At 38.1% G+C, this 20816-nt stretch overlaps 1 protein-coding gene across 2 annotated transcripts in view; it reads left to right on the forward strand.

Annotated features, from left to right (window-relative positions):
* The window catches only part of DTNBP1 (dystrobrevin binding protein 1), a 182756-nt gene that overhangs the window by 23789 nt on the left and 138151 nt on the right, over window positions 1-20816 (forward strand). For both annotated transcript variants that reach the window (XM_024565377.3, XM_024565378.3), the window contains exon 4: window positions 5011-5071. In XM_024565377.3, coding sequence (XP_024421145.2) covers window positions 5011-5071 — 61 coding nt within the window. The remainder of the gene's footprint in view (window positions 1-5010; window positions 5072-20816) is intronic.

The following is a 20816-nucleotide window of genomic DNA, read 5'->3' on the forward strand; positions in this document are numbered from 1 at the left end:
AGAGATATGTGTCTGTAGTTTTCTTGTAGTGTCTTTGGCTTAGGTATTAGAGAAATGCTGCCCTTATTATAGATTAATTAAGGAGTGTTCAGCTTTTTGGAAGAGTTTGAGAAGGTTTAGTATTAGTTTTTTTATATGTATAGTAATATCAGTGAAGCTGTCAGGTCCAGAACTTATTTAGGGGAGATATTTAAAAGTTTTTTCAGTTTTATTGAGATGTAATTGAGATACTTCATTGTATAAGTTTAAGGTGCACAGCATAATGGTTTGACTTACATCTATTGTGAAATGATTACCATAATAATTAAGTTGGAATCCATTATCTTATACAATAAAAAGGAAAAGCAAAAAAAGAAATATTTTTTGTGTGATGAGAACTCTTAAATCCTAACAACTTGCATATAAACCATACTGTAATGTTAACTATAGTTACCATGTTGTATATTACATCCCTAACACTCATAACTGGAGGTTTGTACCTTTCCACCACCTTCCTCCAATTCCCCTTCCTCCTATCCCCTCACTGGTGGTAACCATAAGACTTATCTTTTTCTCTGTAGGTTTATTTTTTTTCCTATTTCACATATAAGTCATATTGTATTCGTATTTCTCTATCTGACTTATTTCATTTTGCATAATGCCCCTTGGCCATCCATGTTATTGTAAATGGCAGATTTCCTCATTTTTTATTGCTGAATAATATTCCACTGTATAGCTATACCACAGCTTATTTGTCCATTTATCTGTTAGTAGATACTTACTGTAGGTTGTTTCCATATCTTGGCTATTGTAAATAATGCTGCTCTGACCGTAGGGGTTCAGATATCTTTTTTGAGTTAGTGTTTTTGTTTCCTTTGGGAATATTCCCAGAAGTGGAATTGCTTGGTTATATGGTAGTTCTAGTTTTAATTTTTTGAGCATCCTCCACACTGTTTTTAATAAACTGGCTGAACCAGTTTATAATTCCACAAAGAGTGCACAGGGTTCCCTTTTCTCCATGTTCTCACCAGCATTTTCTATCTTGTCTTTTTGTTGATGGACATTCTAACAGGCAAGGCGATATCTTAATGTGATTTTCATTTGCATTTCCCTGATTTTCAGTGATGTTGAGCATCTTTCCACGTGCCTGTTGACCATTTGTACAATATTGTCTTCTTTAGAAAAATGTCTGTTCAGGTCTTTTGCACATTTTAAAATTGCATTATTTGGGTTTTTTGCTATTGAGTCATGTGAGTTCCTTATATAATTTGGATGTTGACACCTTATCAGATAAATGGTTGGCATATATTTTTCTTGATTTTGTGGGCTTTTTACTTCATTGTTTCTTTTGCTGTGCAGAAACATTTTTAGTTTGATGTAATCCTAGTTGTTTATTTTTGGTTTTGTTGCTCATGCTTTAGGTGTCATATCCAAAAAATCATTGCCAAGATCCATATCAAGGAGCTTCTTTTTTATGTTTTCTTTAAGCTTCTTGGTTTCATGTCTTACCTTTAATACATTTTGAGTTAATTTTTGTGAGTAGAGTAAGATAGGGGTATAGTTTCATTGATTTACATGTAGCTCTCCAGTTTTCCCAACACCATTTATTGAAGAGACTGTCTTTTCTCCACTGAGTACTTTTGGCTTCCTTGTCAAATATTAGTTGACCGTATAATCTTAGATTTATTTCTGGGCTATCAATTCTGTGCCATTGATCTATTTGTCTGTTTTTATGTGACTACTGTATTATTTCGATTATGATAGCTTTATGGCACAGGTGGCAAACACAAGGCCCATGGGCCGAATCCAGCCCTCCACCTTGTTTTATCTGGCCTGGCACCTTGTTTCCAGCTGGCGGCAGCATGGAGCTCCTTGCCCCTAGTTGAGTAGTTACATTTATATAGCCCTAAAATTACATTTGGCCCTTTCAGGCAACCGCAAGGCTGATGTGGTGAAAATGTAACCCCTGGTGAAAATGAGTTTGACACCCCTGCTTTATGGTATAGCTTTGCATTAGCAAGTATGATGCCTCCTTTTTCTTCTTTCCCAGGATTTCTTTGGCTATTTAGGGTCTTTTGTGATTCCTTACAAATTTTAGGATTGTCTTTTCTACTTCTTTGAAAAATGCCACTGGAATCTTATAGGGATGACATTGATTCAATAGATGACTTTTGGTAACTTTGGCATTTTAACAATATTAATTCTTCCAGTACATGAACACAGGATATATTCTATTTATTTTTGTTTTCTTTGATTTCTTACATCATTGGCTTGTTGTTTTCAGAGTAGAGATCTTCTCCTTGGTTAAGTTTATTCCTAAGTATTTTATTGTTTTTAATGCTATGGTAAGTGGGATTATTTTCTTTTTTTTTTTTTTCAGGTAATTTGTTGTTAGTGCATAGAAACACTGCTGATTTTTCTATCCTGCAACTTTTTTTTATCCTGTTAATTTTTTATCCTGCAACTCTACTGAATTTATTGGTTAGGTCTAATAGTTTCTGGTGGAGTCTTCAGGATTTTCTCTATATAAAATATCTATGCAAATGAAGACAATTTTATTTTTTTATTTACAATTCTTATGCCTTTTATTTCTTGCCTGATTACTCTGGCAAGGAGTTCTGGTATTATGTTGATTAGGAATGGTGAGAGGTGTACCTTTGTCTTGTTTGTGATCTGAGAGGAAAAGCTGTCAGCTTTCACCATTGAATATGATGTTAGCTGTCGCCTTTATTATTTTGACATACATTCCTTCTATACCTAATTTATTAAGAGTTTTGTTATGAACAGATGTTGGATTTTGTCAAATGCTTTATGTCTATTAAGATGATCATATGTTTTTTTTCTTTCATTCTGTTAATGTGATTTATCACACTAATTGATTTGTGGATGTTGAACCACCCTTGCATCTGAGGTATAAATCCCACTTGATAATGGAGAGTGTTTCTTTTGATGTGCAGCTGAATTTGTTTTGTTAGTATTTTATTGAGAATTTTTGCATCTATCAATATATTCATCAGGGATATTGGTCTGTAATTTTCTTTTCTGTTAGTGTCCCTTTTTTTTGCCTTTGGTATCAAGGTAATGCTGGCTTCATAAAATTAGTTTGAGACAGGTACTCCTTTTTGATATTTTTTGGGGGAACAGTTTGAGAAGGTCTTATATTAACTCTTTTTTAAATGCTTGATAAAATTCACTAGCGAAGCCATCAGATCCTAGACTTGTCTTCATTGGGACATTTTTGATTATTGATTCAACCTTCTAACTAGTAATTGGTCTATTCAGACTTTGTTTCTTCCTGACTCAGTTTTGATAGTTGGTATGGTTCTAAGAATTTTTTCTAGGTTGTCCAGTTTGTCAGCATATAGTTGTTCATACCAGCTTCCTGTGATCCTTTGTATTTCTGGGGTGTCAGTTGAAATATACTCGTTTTCATTTATAATTTTGTTGATTTGGGTCTGCTCATTTTTTTAAAGATTTTATTTATTTATTTTTAGAGAGGGGGGAAGGAAGGGAAAAAAAGAGGGAGAGAAACATCAATGTGCGAGAGTAATATAGATTGGTTGCCTCTCGCATGCCCCCAACTGGGGACCTGGCATGGAACCCAGACATGTGCCTTGGCTAGGAATTGGACTGGCAACCCTTTGGTTTGTAGGCAGTGCTCAGTCTTCTGAGACACACCAGCCAGAGCGGAGTCCTCTCTTTTACTTCCTTGGTGAGTTGAGCTAAAGGAGTCATTTTTCTTTATTTTTTCAAAGAAACAGCTCATAGTTTGGTTAATATTTTCTGTTGTTTTTCTGTTCTCTGTTTTATTTCTGATCTGATATTTATTATTATTTTTCCTTCTGCTAGCTTCAGCTTTGTTCTTTTACTAGTTCCGTAAAGCATAGCATTAGGTTGTTTTTTGGGGGAGTCTTTCCTGCTTCTTCGTGTGGGTGTTTATTGCTATGAATTTCCCTCTTAGAACTGCTTTAACTGCATACTTTTTGGTATGTTGTGTTCCCATATTTTTGTTTCAATGTAACTTTAATTTCTTTTTGATGGTTCTCTTCATACTTTCTGTTTGGGTTTCAGTCTTGGTAGGTTTTGTGTTTCTAGGAATTTGTTCATTTCATCTAGTTTGTCTAATTTGTTGACATGCAGTTATCTATAGTACTCTCTTATAATTCTTTTTACTTCTGTAGAATTGATAACAATGCCTTCCTTTTTGTTTCTAAAGTTATTTGTCTTATTTTCTTAGTCTAGCTAAAAGTTTCATTTTGTTAATCTTTTGAAGAATCAATTTTTGGTTTTGTTGATTTTCTCTATTATTTTTTAATTAGTTACTTAAATCATTATGATCTCATGGATGTTTAATTTTTTTAATTTTAAAACTTTTAAAAAAGATTTTGTTTATTTTTAGAGAGGGGAAGGGAGGGAGGAAGACAGGAAGAGAAAAACATCAGTGTGTGGTTGCCTCTTGCACACCCCCTACTGGGGACCTGGCCCACAACCCAGGCATGAGCCCTAGACTGGGTATTGAACCAGCAACCCTTTGGTTCACAGGTTGGCACTCAGTCCACTGAGCCACAGCAGCCAAGGCTAATATTTTTAATTTTATTACTTTTAGAGAGAGGAGAAGGAAGGGAGAAAGAGAGGGAAACATCTATGTGAGAGAGAAACATTGATTGGTTGCCCTCCTCATGCACCCCAACCATGCATGTTCTCTGACTGGGATTTCAACAGGCAACCTTTTGGCTTGTGGGAAAATGCCCAATCAGCTGAGCCACACCAGCCAGGACTGTTTGTTTAATTTTTGAGTTATAACCCATTACTATCATTTATTGTGGTGGTCAGCTTTCCTCAATTTGGCCATGGGAAGCCCCTTCAAGTTGGTTTCTGTGTCCTTGTGACATATCCCCATATGTTTTGAGCTCTTTGTTTTCAGACACCATAGGATGTTCCAGGCTCATCTTTAGATAGTTTTTTTAATGTTTTGAAACATGAAAATTTTATTTTTTTTTTGGATTTTGAATTACTTTTTTCTGTTCTTAGGTATGAAGATACATGGGCTGCACTTCATAGGAGAGCCAAGGAATGTGCAAGTGCTGGAGAGGTAAAGAATTATTAGCTAATCTTATACTTGTGGGATATTCTAGTTTTTAAGAAACTAAATTTGTAATTGTATTAGAATGTTTTGCAGGATATCTGAAATTGAATTTAGCGATTGATTATGAAACTTCCTAAATAAGGCACATTTTTCTGTCAAGTAGCTTAGTTAGGTTTAGGGAGTTATGACTTTTATTCTCAAGTCACAAGTAAATACTTGGGTCATCTAAGTATAATGTTTTGAATTTGAGTCTTGATGCCTTTGCATATGTAAGTAAATTATAAGGTATAATTTCTTTTTACACACTATTTAATAATTTGGTGTCCTGGCTTAGTGGCTCGGTTGTAGCATTGTCCCATATACCAGAAGGTTTGCAGGTTTCATTCCCACTCAGGGCACAGTCTTAAGTTGCAGGTACGATCCCTGATTGTGCAGTGTATAGGAGGTAGCCCGTCAATGTTTCTCTTTCACATCGATATCTGTCTGTCTGTCTCTTACTCTCTTCCTTTCTCTCTAAAATCAATAAACATATCCTTGGGTGAGGATTTAAAAAAAGAATTTCTTATTATTTGGCCAAAAGCTTAACTTTGCTCAATCTATCTAAAATCACTAATTTCCTGGGTTAGGCCAAGATGGCAGAGGACTAAGTGGAAGCTACACTAACCTTCTCCCAGGATCAAACTAGAGTTACAACTAAATTATAGAAAAATCATCCTGAATAACCAACTGAGCACTAGCTGGAATTCTTTTTAGAAGCCTTATAATCACAGACAGACAGAAAGAGCCACTTCACCACAATGAGACAGGTAGGGAGTGTGGAGGAGGTGTGAGAGGGCTGGCTGAGCTCCCACGGGCAGCAGCTGAAGTTCTGGAGGGATATTTCAGCAGCCGGGGGCTCCTCCCTGAGAAGTGTGGGGTCTAAACCCCAAGTTGGGATCCCCAGCCTATAGCACCACAACCAGGAAAGGAACCCAAATAACATAAAGCTGTGAAAAGCAATAGTGGTTCTGTCCACCAGAGAGAGACAGCTGGAGACTCAAAGAGTTTCTTAAGTGGCAAAATGCACAAAATTCCATTTGCAGCCACTTACCCTGAGCTCCAGCAGAGGGAGGGTAGAGTGGACTAGAGACATTTGAGGAAAGTCTGGGGATGTTGGTTCTGGGGAGAGAGCTGAAGGAACAGCCACCAGGATCTCTGTGCTGAGTCATTACCCATACTGCAGGTGCTATCTTTCCCAGGTAGAGCACTCCTCTCTGAATGGCATCAGCCTGAGGAGAACCAGTAGCCCCGCCCACAGAAATTACTCTGCTCCAACCTGTGGAGCTTAAGCCCTGCTGCTGAAGAGTATAGCTGGAAGACATTCACTGATTAACCTTACAGGAAAGCCTGTGGGCAGAGGCAGATCCCTCAGACTCTGCGACTTTAGACCCTTCCCCTGGCCTGGTGCTGGTAAGAGCTAGCCTTGCCACACAGCCTGGTTCTTTTTGCCTAGGCCCAGCTGAGGGAACCACATGCTGTGGATCGCTCATAACTTCAAACAGGTTGCCCAGGGCCAGTCACAGGCAGGGCTTCTACGTAATATGTAGACCAGAGTCTTCCTGATCTACCTGTTACAAAGAACAAAAACAAAGAGGCAGCCAAAATGGAAAACCAAGATACAGAGAGAGAACCAAGATGGTGGCATAGGTAGACACATTGCGCCTCCTCGCACAACCAGAACTGACAGAAAATCCAACGGCAAGGAAGTCCGACACCAAGTAGATAAAAAAGAAACATACACCCAGACCGGTAGGTGGGGCGGAGACAGGCAGCAGGGGCAGAGAGGACTCGTGTTGCCGTGGCGGGACCGAGACTGGCGGAGTGTGGGACGAACGGGGCAGGCAGTCTGACCACTAGCAGACCCTGCGGCCCCACATTTGCACAGATAAACTGAGAGGGCTGGACTCAGAGTGGCGGAGAACGGGGCAGGCAGAGCAGCGGGTAGCACCCCGCGGCCCCACATTCGCACATAGATAAACCAGGACTAACGGCGGGGAGAAGCAGACCGCATAACCCAGGGCTCCAGCTTGGGGAAATAAAGCCTCAAACCTCTGATTGAAAACGCCTGTGGGGGTTGGGGTGGCAGCAGGAGAGACTCCCAGCCTCACAAGAGAGGTCGTTGGAGAGACCCACAGGGGCCTAGAGTGTGCACAGGCCCACCCACTCGGGAACCAGCACCAGAGGGGCCCAGTTTGATTGTGGGTAGCAGAGGGAATGGCTGAAATCCGGTGGAGAGTGGAGCAGGCACCATTGCTCCCTCTCGGCCCCTCCCCCACGTACAGCATCACAGCACAGCGACCAGCGTTACCCCGCCCTGCCCCGAGAACACCTAAGGCTCCACCCCTTTGAATAACAGATGCGCCAAGACAAAAAAAAAAAAATGGCCCAGGTGACAGAACACTTCAAAGCTCCAGAAAAAATACAACTAAGTGAGGAAGAGATGGCCAACCTATCGGATGCACAGTTCAAACCACTGGTTATTAAGACGCTCACAGAATTGGTTGAATTTGTTCGAAAACTAGATGAAAAAATGAAGACTATGCTAAGAGAAACAAAGGAAAATGTACAGGGAACCAATAGTGATGGGAAGGAAACTGGGACTCAAATCAATGGTGTGGACCAGAAGGAAGAAAGAAACATCCAACCGGAAAAGAATGAAGAAACAAGAATTCGGAAAAATGAGGAGAGGCTTAGGAACCTCCAGGACATCTTTAAACATTCCAACATCTGAATTATAGGGGTGCCAGAAGGAGAAGAGGAAGAACAAAAAATTGAAAACTTATTTGAACAAATAATGAAGGAGAACTTCCCCAGTCTGGCAAAGGAAATAGACTTCCAGGAAGTCCAGGAAGCTCAGAGAGTCCCAAAGAAGCTGGACCCAAGGAGGAACACACCAAGGCACATCATCATTACATTACCCAAGATTAAAGAGAAGGAGAGAATCTTAGAAGCAGCAAGAGAAATGGAGACAGTTACCTACAAAGGGGTTCCCATAAGACTGTCAGCTGATTTCTCAAGAGACCTTACAGGCAAGAAGGGACTGGCAAGAAGTATTCCAAGTCATGAAAGGCAAGGACCTACATCCAAGATTACTCTATCCAGCAAAACTATCATTTAGAATGGAAGGGAAGATAAAGTGCTTCTCAGACAAGGTCAAGTTAAAGGAGTTCATCATCACCAAGCCCTTATTATATGAAATGTTAAAGGGACTTACCTAAGAAAAAGAAGATAAAAAATATGAACAGTAAAAATGACAGCAAACTCACAGTTATTAACAAACACACCTAAAACCAAAACAAAAGAAAACTAAGCAAACAACTAGAACAGAAACAGAACCACAGAAATGGAGATCACATGGAGGCTTATCAATAGGGGATTTGGAGGGGGAGAGAGGGGGGAAAGGTACAGAGAATAAGTAGCATAGGTGATAGGTGGAAAATAGACAGGGGGGAGGGTAAGAATAGTGTAGGAAATGTAGAAGCCAAAGAACTTGTAAGTATGACCCATGGACATGAACTATAGGGGGGGAATGTGGGAGGGAGGGGGTGGGTAGGATGGAGTGGAGTGAAGGGGGGGAAATGGGACAATTGTAATAGCATAATCAATAAATATATCAAAAAAAAAGAAAAAGAAAACCAAGAAACAGGCCCCAAATGTAACAACTAGGGAACTCTCCAGAAGAACTAGTTGAAATAGAGGCAAGTAATTTATCAGATAAAGAGTTTAGAGTAATGACTATAAGGATACTCAACAGTATGAAAAAAGACATAGAAACCATAGAAAAGGACCACTCAGAAATAAAGAATGCAATATCTGAAATAAATAATACACTGGAGGGAATAAACAGTAGGTTAGATGAAGCAGAGGGCTGAATCAATGATTAGGAAGACAAGGTCAAAACAAAACCCAAGCAAAGCAGTAAAAAGAAAAAAAGAATTAAAAAAAAATGAGTACAACGTAAGAAACCTTTGGGAAAACATGAGGCATAACAATATCTGCATTATGGGAATACCAGAAGGAGAAGAGAAGTGAGCAAGGGATCGAGAACCTATTCAAAGAAATAATGACCCAAAACTTCCTAACCTAGTGAAAGAAAAAGACACACAAGTCCAGGAAGCTCAGAGAATCCCAAACAAGTTGTACCCAAAGAGGCCTATGCCAATACCTGTATGATAATTAAGATGGCAAGGCCTAAAGACAAGGAGAGAATCCTAAAAGCTGCAAGAGAAAAGTGGGTAATTACCTACAAGGGAGCACCAATTAGACTGCGTTTTGATTTCTCAACAGAGACATTTCAGGCCAGAAAGGAGCGGCATGAGATATTCAAGGTGATGAAAAGCAAGGACCTGCAACCAAGGCTACTTCACCCAGCAAGGCTACCATTTAAAATTGAAGGAGACATAGAGATTTCCAGACAAGAAAAAGTACTGCAAACCAGTACTGCAACAAATGTTAAAGGGCTTTCTTTAAGAAGAAGAAAAAAAGAAAGAAAGAAAAAAAACAAGAAAACAATAAAAGTGCCATTGTTTAGTTTAACAATAAAATGGCACTAAATACTATATTCTGCTGAGTATAATGCACACCCACGTTTTTGGCCCAAACTTTAGGAAAAAAAATCTTTTGTTTAATTTTTTTAATTCAATTATTTATTTATATTTAGATACTTGTTATTCTTGTATTATGAAGTAATTTTAGCATTCATTTTTTGAAGTATGGTACAAGAAACTTTATGTAACAGATAATTACAAAACACAAGAATAGCTACACGGTACAAGAAATTTTATGAACAGGTAACTACCCATGTATAATGCACATCCTTATTTTTCCCTCAAAAATTTGGGCAAAAGGTGCACATTATTATACGGCAAAGTATGGTATGTATCATTCACCTTAAATGTAAAAGGCTTAAATGCCCCAACCAAAAGACATAGGGTAGCTGAATGGATAAGAAAACAAAACCCATATATATGTTGCCTCCAAGAGACCCACCTCAGATTGAAAGATATACACAGACTAAAAGTAAAGGAATGGAAAAAGATATCTCATGCTAATGGAAAGGAAATAAAGCAGGGGTAGCAGTACGTATATCCAAGTAGATAAAATAGACTTTAAAACCAAGTTTATAGTAACAAAGAAGGACACTACATAATGATAAAGGGAACAATCCAACAAGAGGACATAACTCTACTAAACATTTATGCATCCAACATAGGAGCACTTAAATATGTAAAGCAAATCTTGATGGACATAAAGGGAGAGATTGACAGAAATATAGTCATAGTCAAGGATTTTAACACCCTTTTGACTTCAATGGATAAATCTTCCAAATAGAAGATCAAGCAGGAGACAATGGCTTTAAACAACACACTAATTCAGCCCTGGCTGGTATAGCTCAGTGGATTGAGCTTGGGCCTGACAAGCAAAAGGTGGTAGGCTTGATTCCCAGTCAGGGCACATGCCTGAGTTTTGAGCCAGGTCCCCAGTAGGGGGCGTGCAAGAGGCAACCACACATTAATGTTTCTCATTTCTCACCCTCTTTCTCCTCCCCTTCCCCTCTCTCTAATAACAAAATAAATAAAATCTTAAAAAAAACACACACTAGACCAAATGGATCAAAAACATCAATTTGTTTTCAGAGCATTTCACCCTAAAGCAATAGAATATACATAATGTTTAAGTGCACATGGAATGTTTTCTACGATAGACCTCATGTTAGGACACAAAACAAGTCTTAATAAATTGAAGAATTGAAATCATATCAAATACCTTCTCTGACCACAGTGCTATGAAAGTAGAAATCAATCACAAGAACAACACTGAAAAATACACAAAGACGTGGAAGCTAAATAACACGTTATTAAACAATGAATGGGTCAACAATGAGATCAAGGAAGAAATCAAAGATACCTTGAAACAAATGAAAATGAAAACACAGCAATCCAAAATCTGTGAGACACAGGGAAAGCAATCCTAAGAGGGAAGTTCGCAGCATTACAGGCCTATCTCAAAAAATAAGAAAAAGCTCAAATAAACAATCTCATTTTACCCTTAAGGGAACTTAAAAAAAAAAAAAAAACACGCACAAAAAAAAAAAAGCCCAGGTGAGTAGAAGGAAGGCAGTAATAAAGATCAGAGCAAAAATAAATGAAATAGTCTTAAAAAACCATACAAAAGATCAGTGAATCCAAGTGCTGGTTCTTTGAAAAGATAAGCAAGATTGACAAACCTTTAACCAGACTCATCAAGAGAAAAAGAGAGGAACCAAATAAATGAAGTCAGAAATGAAAATGGAGAAATAACAACTGACACCAAACAAATACACAGGATTGTAAGAAAATATTATGAACAACTATATGCCAAGAAGCTGGACTACCTGGACTACCTGGATGAAATGGATAAATTCCTAGAAACATACAATCTTCCAAAACCAAATCAGGAAGAATCCAAGAATCTGAATAGATAAATTACACCTAGTGAAATTGAAGCAGTAATCAAAAAACTCCCAACAGACAAAAGCTCTATAGATGGTTTCATAGGTTTCAAAAAATTCAAGAGGAGGGGAGGCTCCCAAGCACATTTTACAAGGCCAGAATTATCCTAATACCAAAACCAGATAAAGACACAACAACAAGAAAAAGAAAATTGTAGGTCAACATCCCAATGAACATAGATGTTGAAATCTGAAGCAAAATATTAGCAAACCGAATACAGCAATGTGTTAGAAAGAACACACACTACGATCAAGTGGGATTTATTCCAGGAGTGCAGTCTTGGTACAGCATTCACAAATCAATAAATATGATTTACCACATAAATGAAGGATAAAAACCACATGATTATATCAATAGATGCAATCCAGCATCTTTTTATAAAGCATTTTATCCAGCATTTATCTTTAGATAAAATCCAGCACCCATTTATGATAAAAACTCAGCAAAGTGGGAATAGAGGGAACATACCTAAACATAATAAAGGCCATAAATACAAATCCACTGCCAGCATCATACTCAATGGGCAAAAACTACAAGCATTCCCCTTGAGACCGGGAACAAGACAGCAATGTCCATTTTCACCTCTTATTCAGTATAGTACTGGAAGTGCTAGCCACAGCACTCAGACAGGAAGAAAAAATAAAAGGCATCCAAATTAGAAAGCAAGAAACAAAACTGTCTTTATTTGCAGATGGCTTGAAATGTACATAGAGAATCCCAAAGATTCCACCAAAAAACTACTAGAACTGATAAACGAATTCAGCAAAGTAGCAGGATACAAAATTAATATCCAGAAGTCAGTTGCATTTTTATATGCCAATATGAACTAACAGGGGAATTGAGAAATAATCCCATTTACAATTGCTTCAGAAAGAATAAAATACCTAGGAATAAACCTAACCATGGATGTAAAAGACCTGTACTCGGAAAATTATAAGACACTGAAGAAAGAAATTGAAGGAGATGCAAATAAGTGGAAGCACATACCATGTGAATAGATAGGAAGAATTAACATTGTTAAAATGTCCATACTACCCAAAGCAATGTGTAGATTCAGTGCAATTCCTATCAAGATTCCAATGACATATTTCACAGAACAAGAACAAATACTTCAAAAATTTATGTGGAAGCACAAAGGGCCTTGCATAGCAACAGTGATCCTGAGAAAGAAAAATGAAGTTGGACGAATCACCCTATTTTCAAACTATAGTATGAGGCCATAGCAATCAAAACAGCATGGTAGTGGCATAAAAGCATAGATCAATGAAACAGAATAGAGAGAGCAGATATAAACCCACATCTTTATAATCAATTAATATTCGACGGGAAGCAAGCACATACAGTGGGCTAAAGATAGTTTATTCAATAAATGGTGATGGGAAAACTGGACTACCTTTTTACACTACACACAAGAATAAATTCAAAATGGATTAAAGACTGTAATGTTAGACGTGAAACCATAAAAACCCTAGAAGGAAATATAGGCAGCAAAATCTTGGACATTCCTCGTAGCAACATTTTATCAGATATTTCCCCCCAGTTAAGGGAAACAAAATAAAAAAAATAAACAAATGGGACTTCATCAAACTAAAAAGTTTTTGCAAAGCAAAGGAAATCAACAAAATAAAAATAAAACCCACAGAATGGTAGAACATATTTGCCAATACATCTGATAAGGGGTTAATATCAATCTATGAAGAACTTATAAAGCTCAACACCAAAAAAACCCCCCAAACAGTATAATTAATAATTGGGCAAAGGATCTGAATGCAGCTGGCCAATAAACATATGAAAAGATGTTCAAAGTCACTAATCATCAAAGAAATGCAAATTCAAATCACAATGAGATATTATCTCACACCTGTCAGAATGACTATCATCAATATATCAACAACCAGCAAGTGCTGGCCATGATGTGGAGAAAGGGGAACCCTTTTGCACTGTTGGTGGGAATGCAAATTGGTGGAGCCACTGTGGACAACAGTATGGAGATACCTCAAAAAATTAAAAATGGACTGGGGAAGATGGCGGCAACATAGGTGGGAGCGGAATCCACTTCCCCGCAACGCCAGGGAAATACCTAGCTGATCTGAGGAGCAGAGCGAACAGCCAACAGTATTCCAGCATATACGAAGATCAGAGACCAAAGAGAGGACATTGAAAGATCTGACGGTGCGACAACAAAACCTGGAGTGCTGAAAAGACTAGAGTTAGACCGTGTTAAACACATAAACGTCAGCTCAAGACCAGCGAGCACAGGAGAGTAAGGAGACAGCACCACCGAATCCCATTGGCATTCTACCATAGAAGTTCATATCATAAACCCAGGGATTCAGAACAAAGCAATTTAAGAAGCAGAGGCCAACAAGAAGAGCCTCACAAACAATGGGAAGACAAAGAAACAATTCCCAAATGAAAGGAAAGGAGGAAGTCTCAGAAAGAATACTAACTGAAAAAGAGGCAAGTCAACTATCAGATACTGAGTTCAAAGCAATGGTCATCAGGAAGCTCACTGAGCTCTCTGAGCTCAAAGAGAACTACCAGAAACTACAAGGAAACTACAATGAACTCACTGCAAACTATATCAACATGAAAAAGGAAATAGAAAATATCAACAAGAGCCAAGAGGAAATGAAGAATACAATTTCTGAATTGAAGAACACAGTAGAAGGAATGAAAAGCAGACTTGATGAAGCAGAGGATCGGATCAGCGAGCTGGAGGATAAAGTAGAAAAAAACACCCAGAAGGAGCAAGAAAAGGAAAAGAGGCTCAGAAAGAATGAAGAGGCAATAAGGGAAATGCAGGACAACATGAAACGTAACAATATCCGTATAATAGGAATACCAGAAGGAGAAGAAGAAGAGCAAGGGATAGAAAACCTGTTTGAAAAAGTAATGATGGAAAATTTCCCTAATCTGAGGAGAGAAAAAGTCACCCAAATCCAGGAATCACAGAGAGTCCCAAACAAGAGGAACCCAAAGAGACCCAGTGCAAGACACATCATAATTAAAATGGCAAATTTCCAAGACAAAGAGAGGATCTTAAAGGCAGCAAGGGAGAAAAAGGAAGTAACATACAAGGGAGCCCCAATAAGGTTAGCAACTGACTTCTCAATGGAAACGCTCCAAGCCAGAAGAGAATGGCAAAAAATATTCCAAGTAATGAGAACCAGAGGCCTCCAACCAAGACTACTTTACCCAGCAAGGCTCTCAATCAAGATAGAAGACCAAATAAAGAGCTTCCCAGACAAAAGAAGTCTAAAAGAATACAGCTCCACCAAACCAGCTCTGCAAGAGATGCTAAAGGGACTGCTTTAAGGAAAGGAAGGAAAAGAGAAAGACAGAGGAACACAGGTAGGAAATAATGGCAATGAATAACTACCTATCGATAATAACCTTAAACGTAAATGGATTAAATGCTCCAATCAAAAGACATAGAACAGCTGAATGGATAAGAAAACATGACCCACACATATGCTGCCTACAAGAAACCCATCTCAGGACAAAAGACTTACACAGACTGAAAGTGAAGGGCTGGAAACAAATTTTCCAAGCAAACGGACAGGAAAAAAAAGCAGGGGTAGCAATACTCATATCAGACAAAATAGACTTCCAAAGAAGGGCCATAAAGAGAGACCCAGAAGGTCACTTCATAATACTCAAAGGAAGAATCCACCAAGAAGACATAAACATTATAAATATATATGCACCCAACATAGGAGCACCCAAATACATAAGGAAAATCTTGGAGGATTTCAAGAAAGATATTGACAGCAACACAATTATAGTAGGGGATTTTAACACCCCACTATCAAAAATGGACAGGTCTTCCAAACAAAAGATTAACAAAGATATTGTGTCACTTAACAATACCCTAGAGGAAATGGACTTAACTGATATATACAGAGCTTTTCATCCCAAAGAAGCAAAATACACATTCTTTTCAAGTGTCCATGGAACTTTTTCAAAGATAGACCACATGATAGGACACAAAGCAACCCTCAACAAATTCAAGAAAATTGAAATCATATCAAGCATCTTCTCTGACCACAAGGGTCTGAAACTAGAAACCAACCCCAAGGGTAAAAACCCAAAACACTCAAAATCATGGAGACTGAATAGCATGCTATTAAACAATGAATGGGTCAAGAACGAGATTAGGGAAGAAATCAAAAACTTCCTGGAAACAAATGAAAACGAACTCACAACAACCCAAAACCTATGGGACACAGCAAAGGCAGTCCTGAGAGGGAAGTTCATAGCAATACAGGCCTACCTTAAGAAGTTAGAAACAGTTCACACAAACAACCTAACCCTACGCCTACAAGAACTGGAGGAACAACAACAAAGACAGCCCAGAGCAAGCAGAAGGAAGGAAATAACTAAGATCAGAGCAGAACTAAATGACATAGAGACTAAAAGCACAATTGTAAGGATCAATGAATCCAGAAGCTGGTTCTTTGAAAAGATAAACAAAATCGACAAGCCTTTAAGTAGGCTTATCAAGAAGAAAAGAGAGAGGATCCAAATAAACAGAATTAGAAATGAAAGTGGAGAGATTACAACTGATACCACAGAAATACAAAGGATCGTAAGAAATTACTATGAAGACCTATATGCTAAGAAATTTGAAAACCTAGATGAAATGGACACATTTCTAGAAAAATATAATCTTCCAAAACTGACTGAAGAAGAAGCAGAAAACCTGAACAGACCAATATCAGCAAAGGAAATTGAAGCAGTCATCAAGAAACTCCCATCACACAAAAGCCCTGGACCAGATGGTTTCACTGGAGATTTCTACAAAGCATTTAAGGAAGAACTAACCCCTATCCTTCACAGACTATTCGAAAAAATCCAAACTGATGGAAGACTCCCAAACTCTTTTTATGAAGCCAACATCATCCTAATCCCAAAACCAGATAAAGACACAACAAAGAAAGAAAACTTCAGGCCAATATCGCTGATGAACATAGACGCTAAAATTCTCAACAAAATATTAGCAAACCGCATCCAGCAATATATTAAAAAGATCATCCACCATGACCAAGTGGGATTCATCCCAGGGATGCAAGGATGGTACAATATTCGCAAATCAATAAACATAATACATCACATCAACAACAGCAAAGACAAAAATCACATGATCATATCAATAGATGCGGAAAAAGCGTTCGATAAGATACAGCACCCATTTCTGATAAAAACACTCAGCAAAGTGGGAATAAAGGGAGCAGTCCTCAACATAATAAAGGCCATATATGAGAGACCTACAGCCAACATCACATTCAATGGACAAAAACTTAGAGCTTTCCCACTAAGATCAGGAACAAGACAAGGATGCCCTCTCTCACCACTCCTATTCAACATAGTACTGGAAGTCCTAGCCACAGCAATCAGACAAGAGAAAGCAATAAAAGGCATCCAAATTGGAAAGGAGGAAATGAAACTGTCACTGTTTGCAGACGACATGATAGTGTACATGGAAAACCCTATAGACTCCACTCAAAAACTACTCGACCTAATAAATGAATTTGGCAAAATAGCTGGATACAGGGTCAATACCCAGAAATCAAAGGCATTCCTGTACACCAACAACGAAACTGCAGAAACACAAATCAGGAAAAAAATCCCATTCGATATAGCAACAAGAAAAATAAAGTACCTAGGAATAAACCTAACCAAGGAGGTAAAAGACCTGTACTCAGAAAACTACACAACACTGAAGAAAGAAATTAAGGAAGATACAAACAAATGGAAGCATGTACCATGTTCATGGATTGGAAGAATTAACATCATCAAAATGGCCATACTACCCAAAGCAATTTATAGATTCAATGCAATCCCTATTAGAGTACCCATGACATATTTCACAGATATAGAACAAACATTGCAGAAATTCATATGGAACCATAAACGACCTCGAATAGCAGCAGCAATTTTGAGAAAGAAGGACAAAGCAGGAGGTATCACAATACCTGATATCAAACTGTATTACAAGGCCACGGTAATCAAAACAGCCTGGTACTGGCATAAAAACAGGCACATAGACCAATGGAACAGAATAGAGAGCCCAGAAATAAACTCAAATCTATACGATCAATTAATATTTGACAAAGGAGGCAGGAGCATAAAATGGAGCAAAAACAGTCTCTTCAACAGATGGTGTTGGGAGATCTGGACAGCTACGTGCAAAAAAATGAAACTCGATCACCAACTTACGCCATACACGAAAATAAACTCAAGATGGATAAAAGACTTAAATATAAGCCGTAACACCATAAAAGTCCTTGAGGAAAACATTGGCAGGAAAATCTCAGACATTCCACGCAGCAACATCCTCACAGACACATCCCCTAAAACAAGGGACATAAAGGAAAGAATAAACAAATGGGACCTCATCAAAATAAAAAGCTTCTGCATGGCTAAAGAAAACAGCACCAAATTACAAAGAGAACCAACAATATGGGAAAACATATTTGCCAATGATACCTCAGACAAGGGCCTGATCTCCAAAATATATAAAGAACTCACACGACTCCACTCCAGGAAGACAAACAACCCAATTAAAAAATGGGCAAAGGACTTGAACAGACACTTCTCCAAGGAAGACATACAGAGGGCCCAGAGACATATGAAAAGATGCTCAGCATCACTAGCCATCAGAGAGATGCAAATTAAAACCACAATGAGGTATCATCTCACACCAGTCAGAATGGCCAACATAAACAAATCCACAAACAAATGTTGGAGAGGATGTGGAGAAAAGGGAACCCTCGTGCACTGTTGGTGGGAATGCAGACTGGTGAGGCCACTGTGGAAAACAATATGGAATTTCCTCAGAAAACTAAAAATGGAACTGCCCTTTGACCCAGTAATTCCGCTGCTGGGATTATACCCTAAGAACACTGAAACACCAATCCAAAAGAATCTGTGCACCCCAATGTTCATAGCAGCACAATTTACAATAGCCAAGTACTGGAAGCAACCGAAGTGCCCATCAGCAAACGAGTGGATCCAAAAACTATGGTATATTTACACAATGGAATTCTACGCAGCAGAGAGAAAGAAGGAGCTTATACCCTTTGCAACAGCATGGATGAAACTGGAGAGCATTATGCTAAGTGAAATAAGCCAGGAAGTGAGGGACAAATACCATATGATCTCACCTTTAACTGGAACATAAGCAATAGAAGGAAAAAGCAAACAAAATATAACCAGAGACATTGAAGTTAAGAACAATGTAACAATAGCAAGGGCGGGGGTGGGGGGTGGGGGCGGGGACAGTGGGTAGAGAGGATTACAGGAACTACTATAAAGGACACATGAACAAATCCAAGGGGGAGGGTGGAGAGGGGGGAGGGAAGTGGGTTCACCTGGGGTGGGGTGAAGGGATGGGGAGAAAAGGCATACAACTGTAATTAAATAACAATAAAAAAAAATAATAATAATATAAAAAATTTAAAAATGGATCTGCCTTTTGACCCAGCAATCCCACTTCTGGGAATATATCTGAAGGAACCTAAAACACTAACTCAAAAGAACGTAAGCACCCCTATACTCATTGCAGCATTATTTACAATTGTCAAGATAATGGAAGCAGTCCAAGTGTCCTTCAGTAGATGAGTGGATAAAACAACTATGGTGCATTTACACAATGGAATACTATTCAGCCATAAAAAAGAAGAAAATTTTACCCTTTTTGACAGCATGGATGGACCCAGAGAACATTATGCTAAGTGAAATAAGCCAGTCAGAGAAAGACAAATACCATCATTTCACTCACATGGAATCTGATGAACAAACTGAATGAACAAGCAAAATAAAGACAGACTCATAGATCAAGAGCAAGATGACAGCTAGGACATGGGGTCAGGGATAGGGGATGGAGGGACTGAGCAAAAAGGAAAAGGGACCCATGGACATAGACAATAGTGCAATTGTGAGGGTGGGAGAGCGATATAAGGTGACTAAAAGGTAATGAAAAAATACAATTAAAACACTCAAAAAGACATTAAAAAAAACTAGGTTTGGAAGGGTCTTGTGGGACACTATCATTTAAAAAAATAAATAAAACATTTTTTAAAATCACTAATTTCCTTAGTAAATAAATATAAAAACTTCAGGGGCTCATTCTTAATTCACTTAGAAGGAAAAATTATTTTCTAGCCCTATGTATAGAGTGTATAATGAGTAAAAGTGATTGGTAATTTAAATTACTAGCTTTATTAGCCAAGATCAAATACTCTGTGCTATTGATGGTAAAGTTTACATCTTTCTAAAAACGCTTGTGATTCTGACTTTAAATTAATTTAGACTGACTTTCTTTACCATTTACCTAAATTAGTAAAGCTGCAATAATTGTAACAGAACAGAGTAAGACATATGAAATTTTAAACATTAGTGTTTCTGTGAGAAATTACTGAAAAGTGGAGAGTGTAGGTTTTTGGCCAAAAGGTAGACTAGGTACTTTGGAAAGCTCTGGATATAAAACACTTAAATGATGGATAGATTTTTTAAAAATTGTAATGCATTAAGCTCACAAAAGTTGAGGGAGGTTCTAAAGTGCCAAAAAAAATAAAAAAAGAAAGAAAGAAAGAAAGAAAAGGGAACTAAAGTCAGAATGGCTAAAAGAGAAACGTGGAAGCTGGGGTCAAGTAGTAAATCAAAAGCTTTAGAGATTTATGGGGGTGGGAGACCTTGTCTTTGGGGAGCTGAATCTTACTCTTGCATAAAGCTCTTAGATCTTCGAAATGGCTACTTCCCTCAGTGGTAGGTTATGCTAGGGGAAAAAAAATACCTGTTGGCAAAAGGAGGCAAAAAGGAAACCTGTCTTTATGGCAACTTGGAATAAATGTAGTCTCCTTTTTGGATTTGTTACTATAGTCTTGGCCTCCCATACGTGTGGGGCTCTAATTTATACTTCCTGCACAGTTAGGGAACCTGTCACTACATTAATAAATTAAAGGGCCACAGATGACTGTGTTCCTTGACATCCATCAGATACAAACAGAAATTCCACATGGATGAAATTTGGTAAACCCAGGCCTGTCAAGATTACTACAGGTTAATTTCTCACCACCACCTCCAAAAAAATTAGCAAACACAAATATATTATCAAAAGTTTGAGAGTCACTAGAACCACAGTAAGATTTAGAGCTACAGAGGACTTTAGATATTGCATTCTTCGATACAGACTATTAAATAGATATATACAAAGT

The sequence above is a fragment of the Desmodus rotundus genome, chromosome 3 (genome assembly GCF_022682495.2).
Source record: "Desmodus rotundus isolate HL8 chromosome 3, HLdesRot8A.1, whole genome shotgun sequence".
Classification (NCBI taxonomy): domain Eukaryota; kingdom Metazoa; phylum Chordata; class Mammalia; order Chiroptera; family Phyllostomidae; genus Desmodus; species Desmodus rotundus.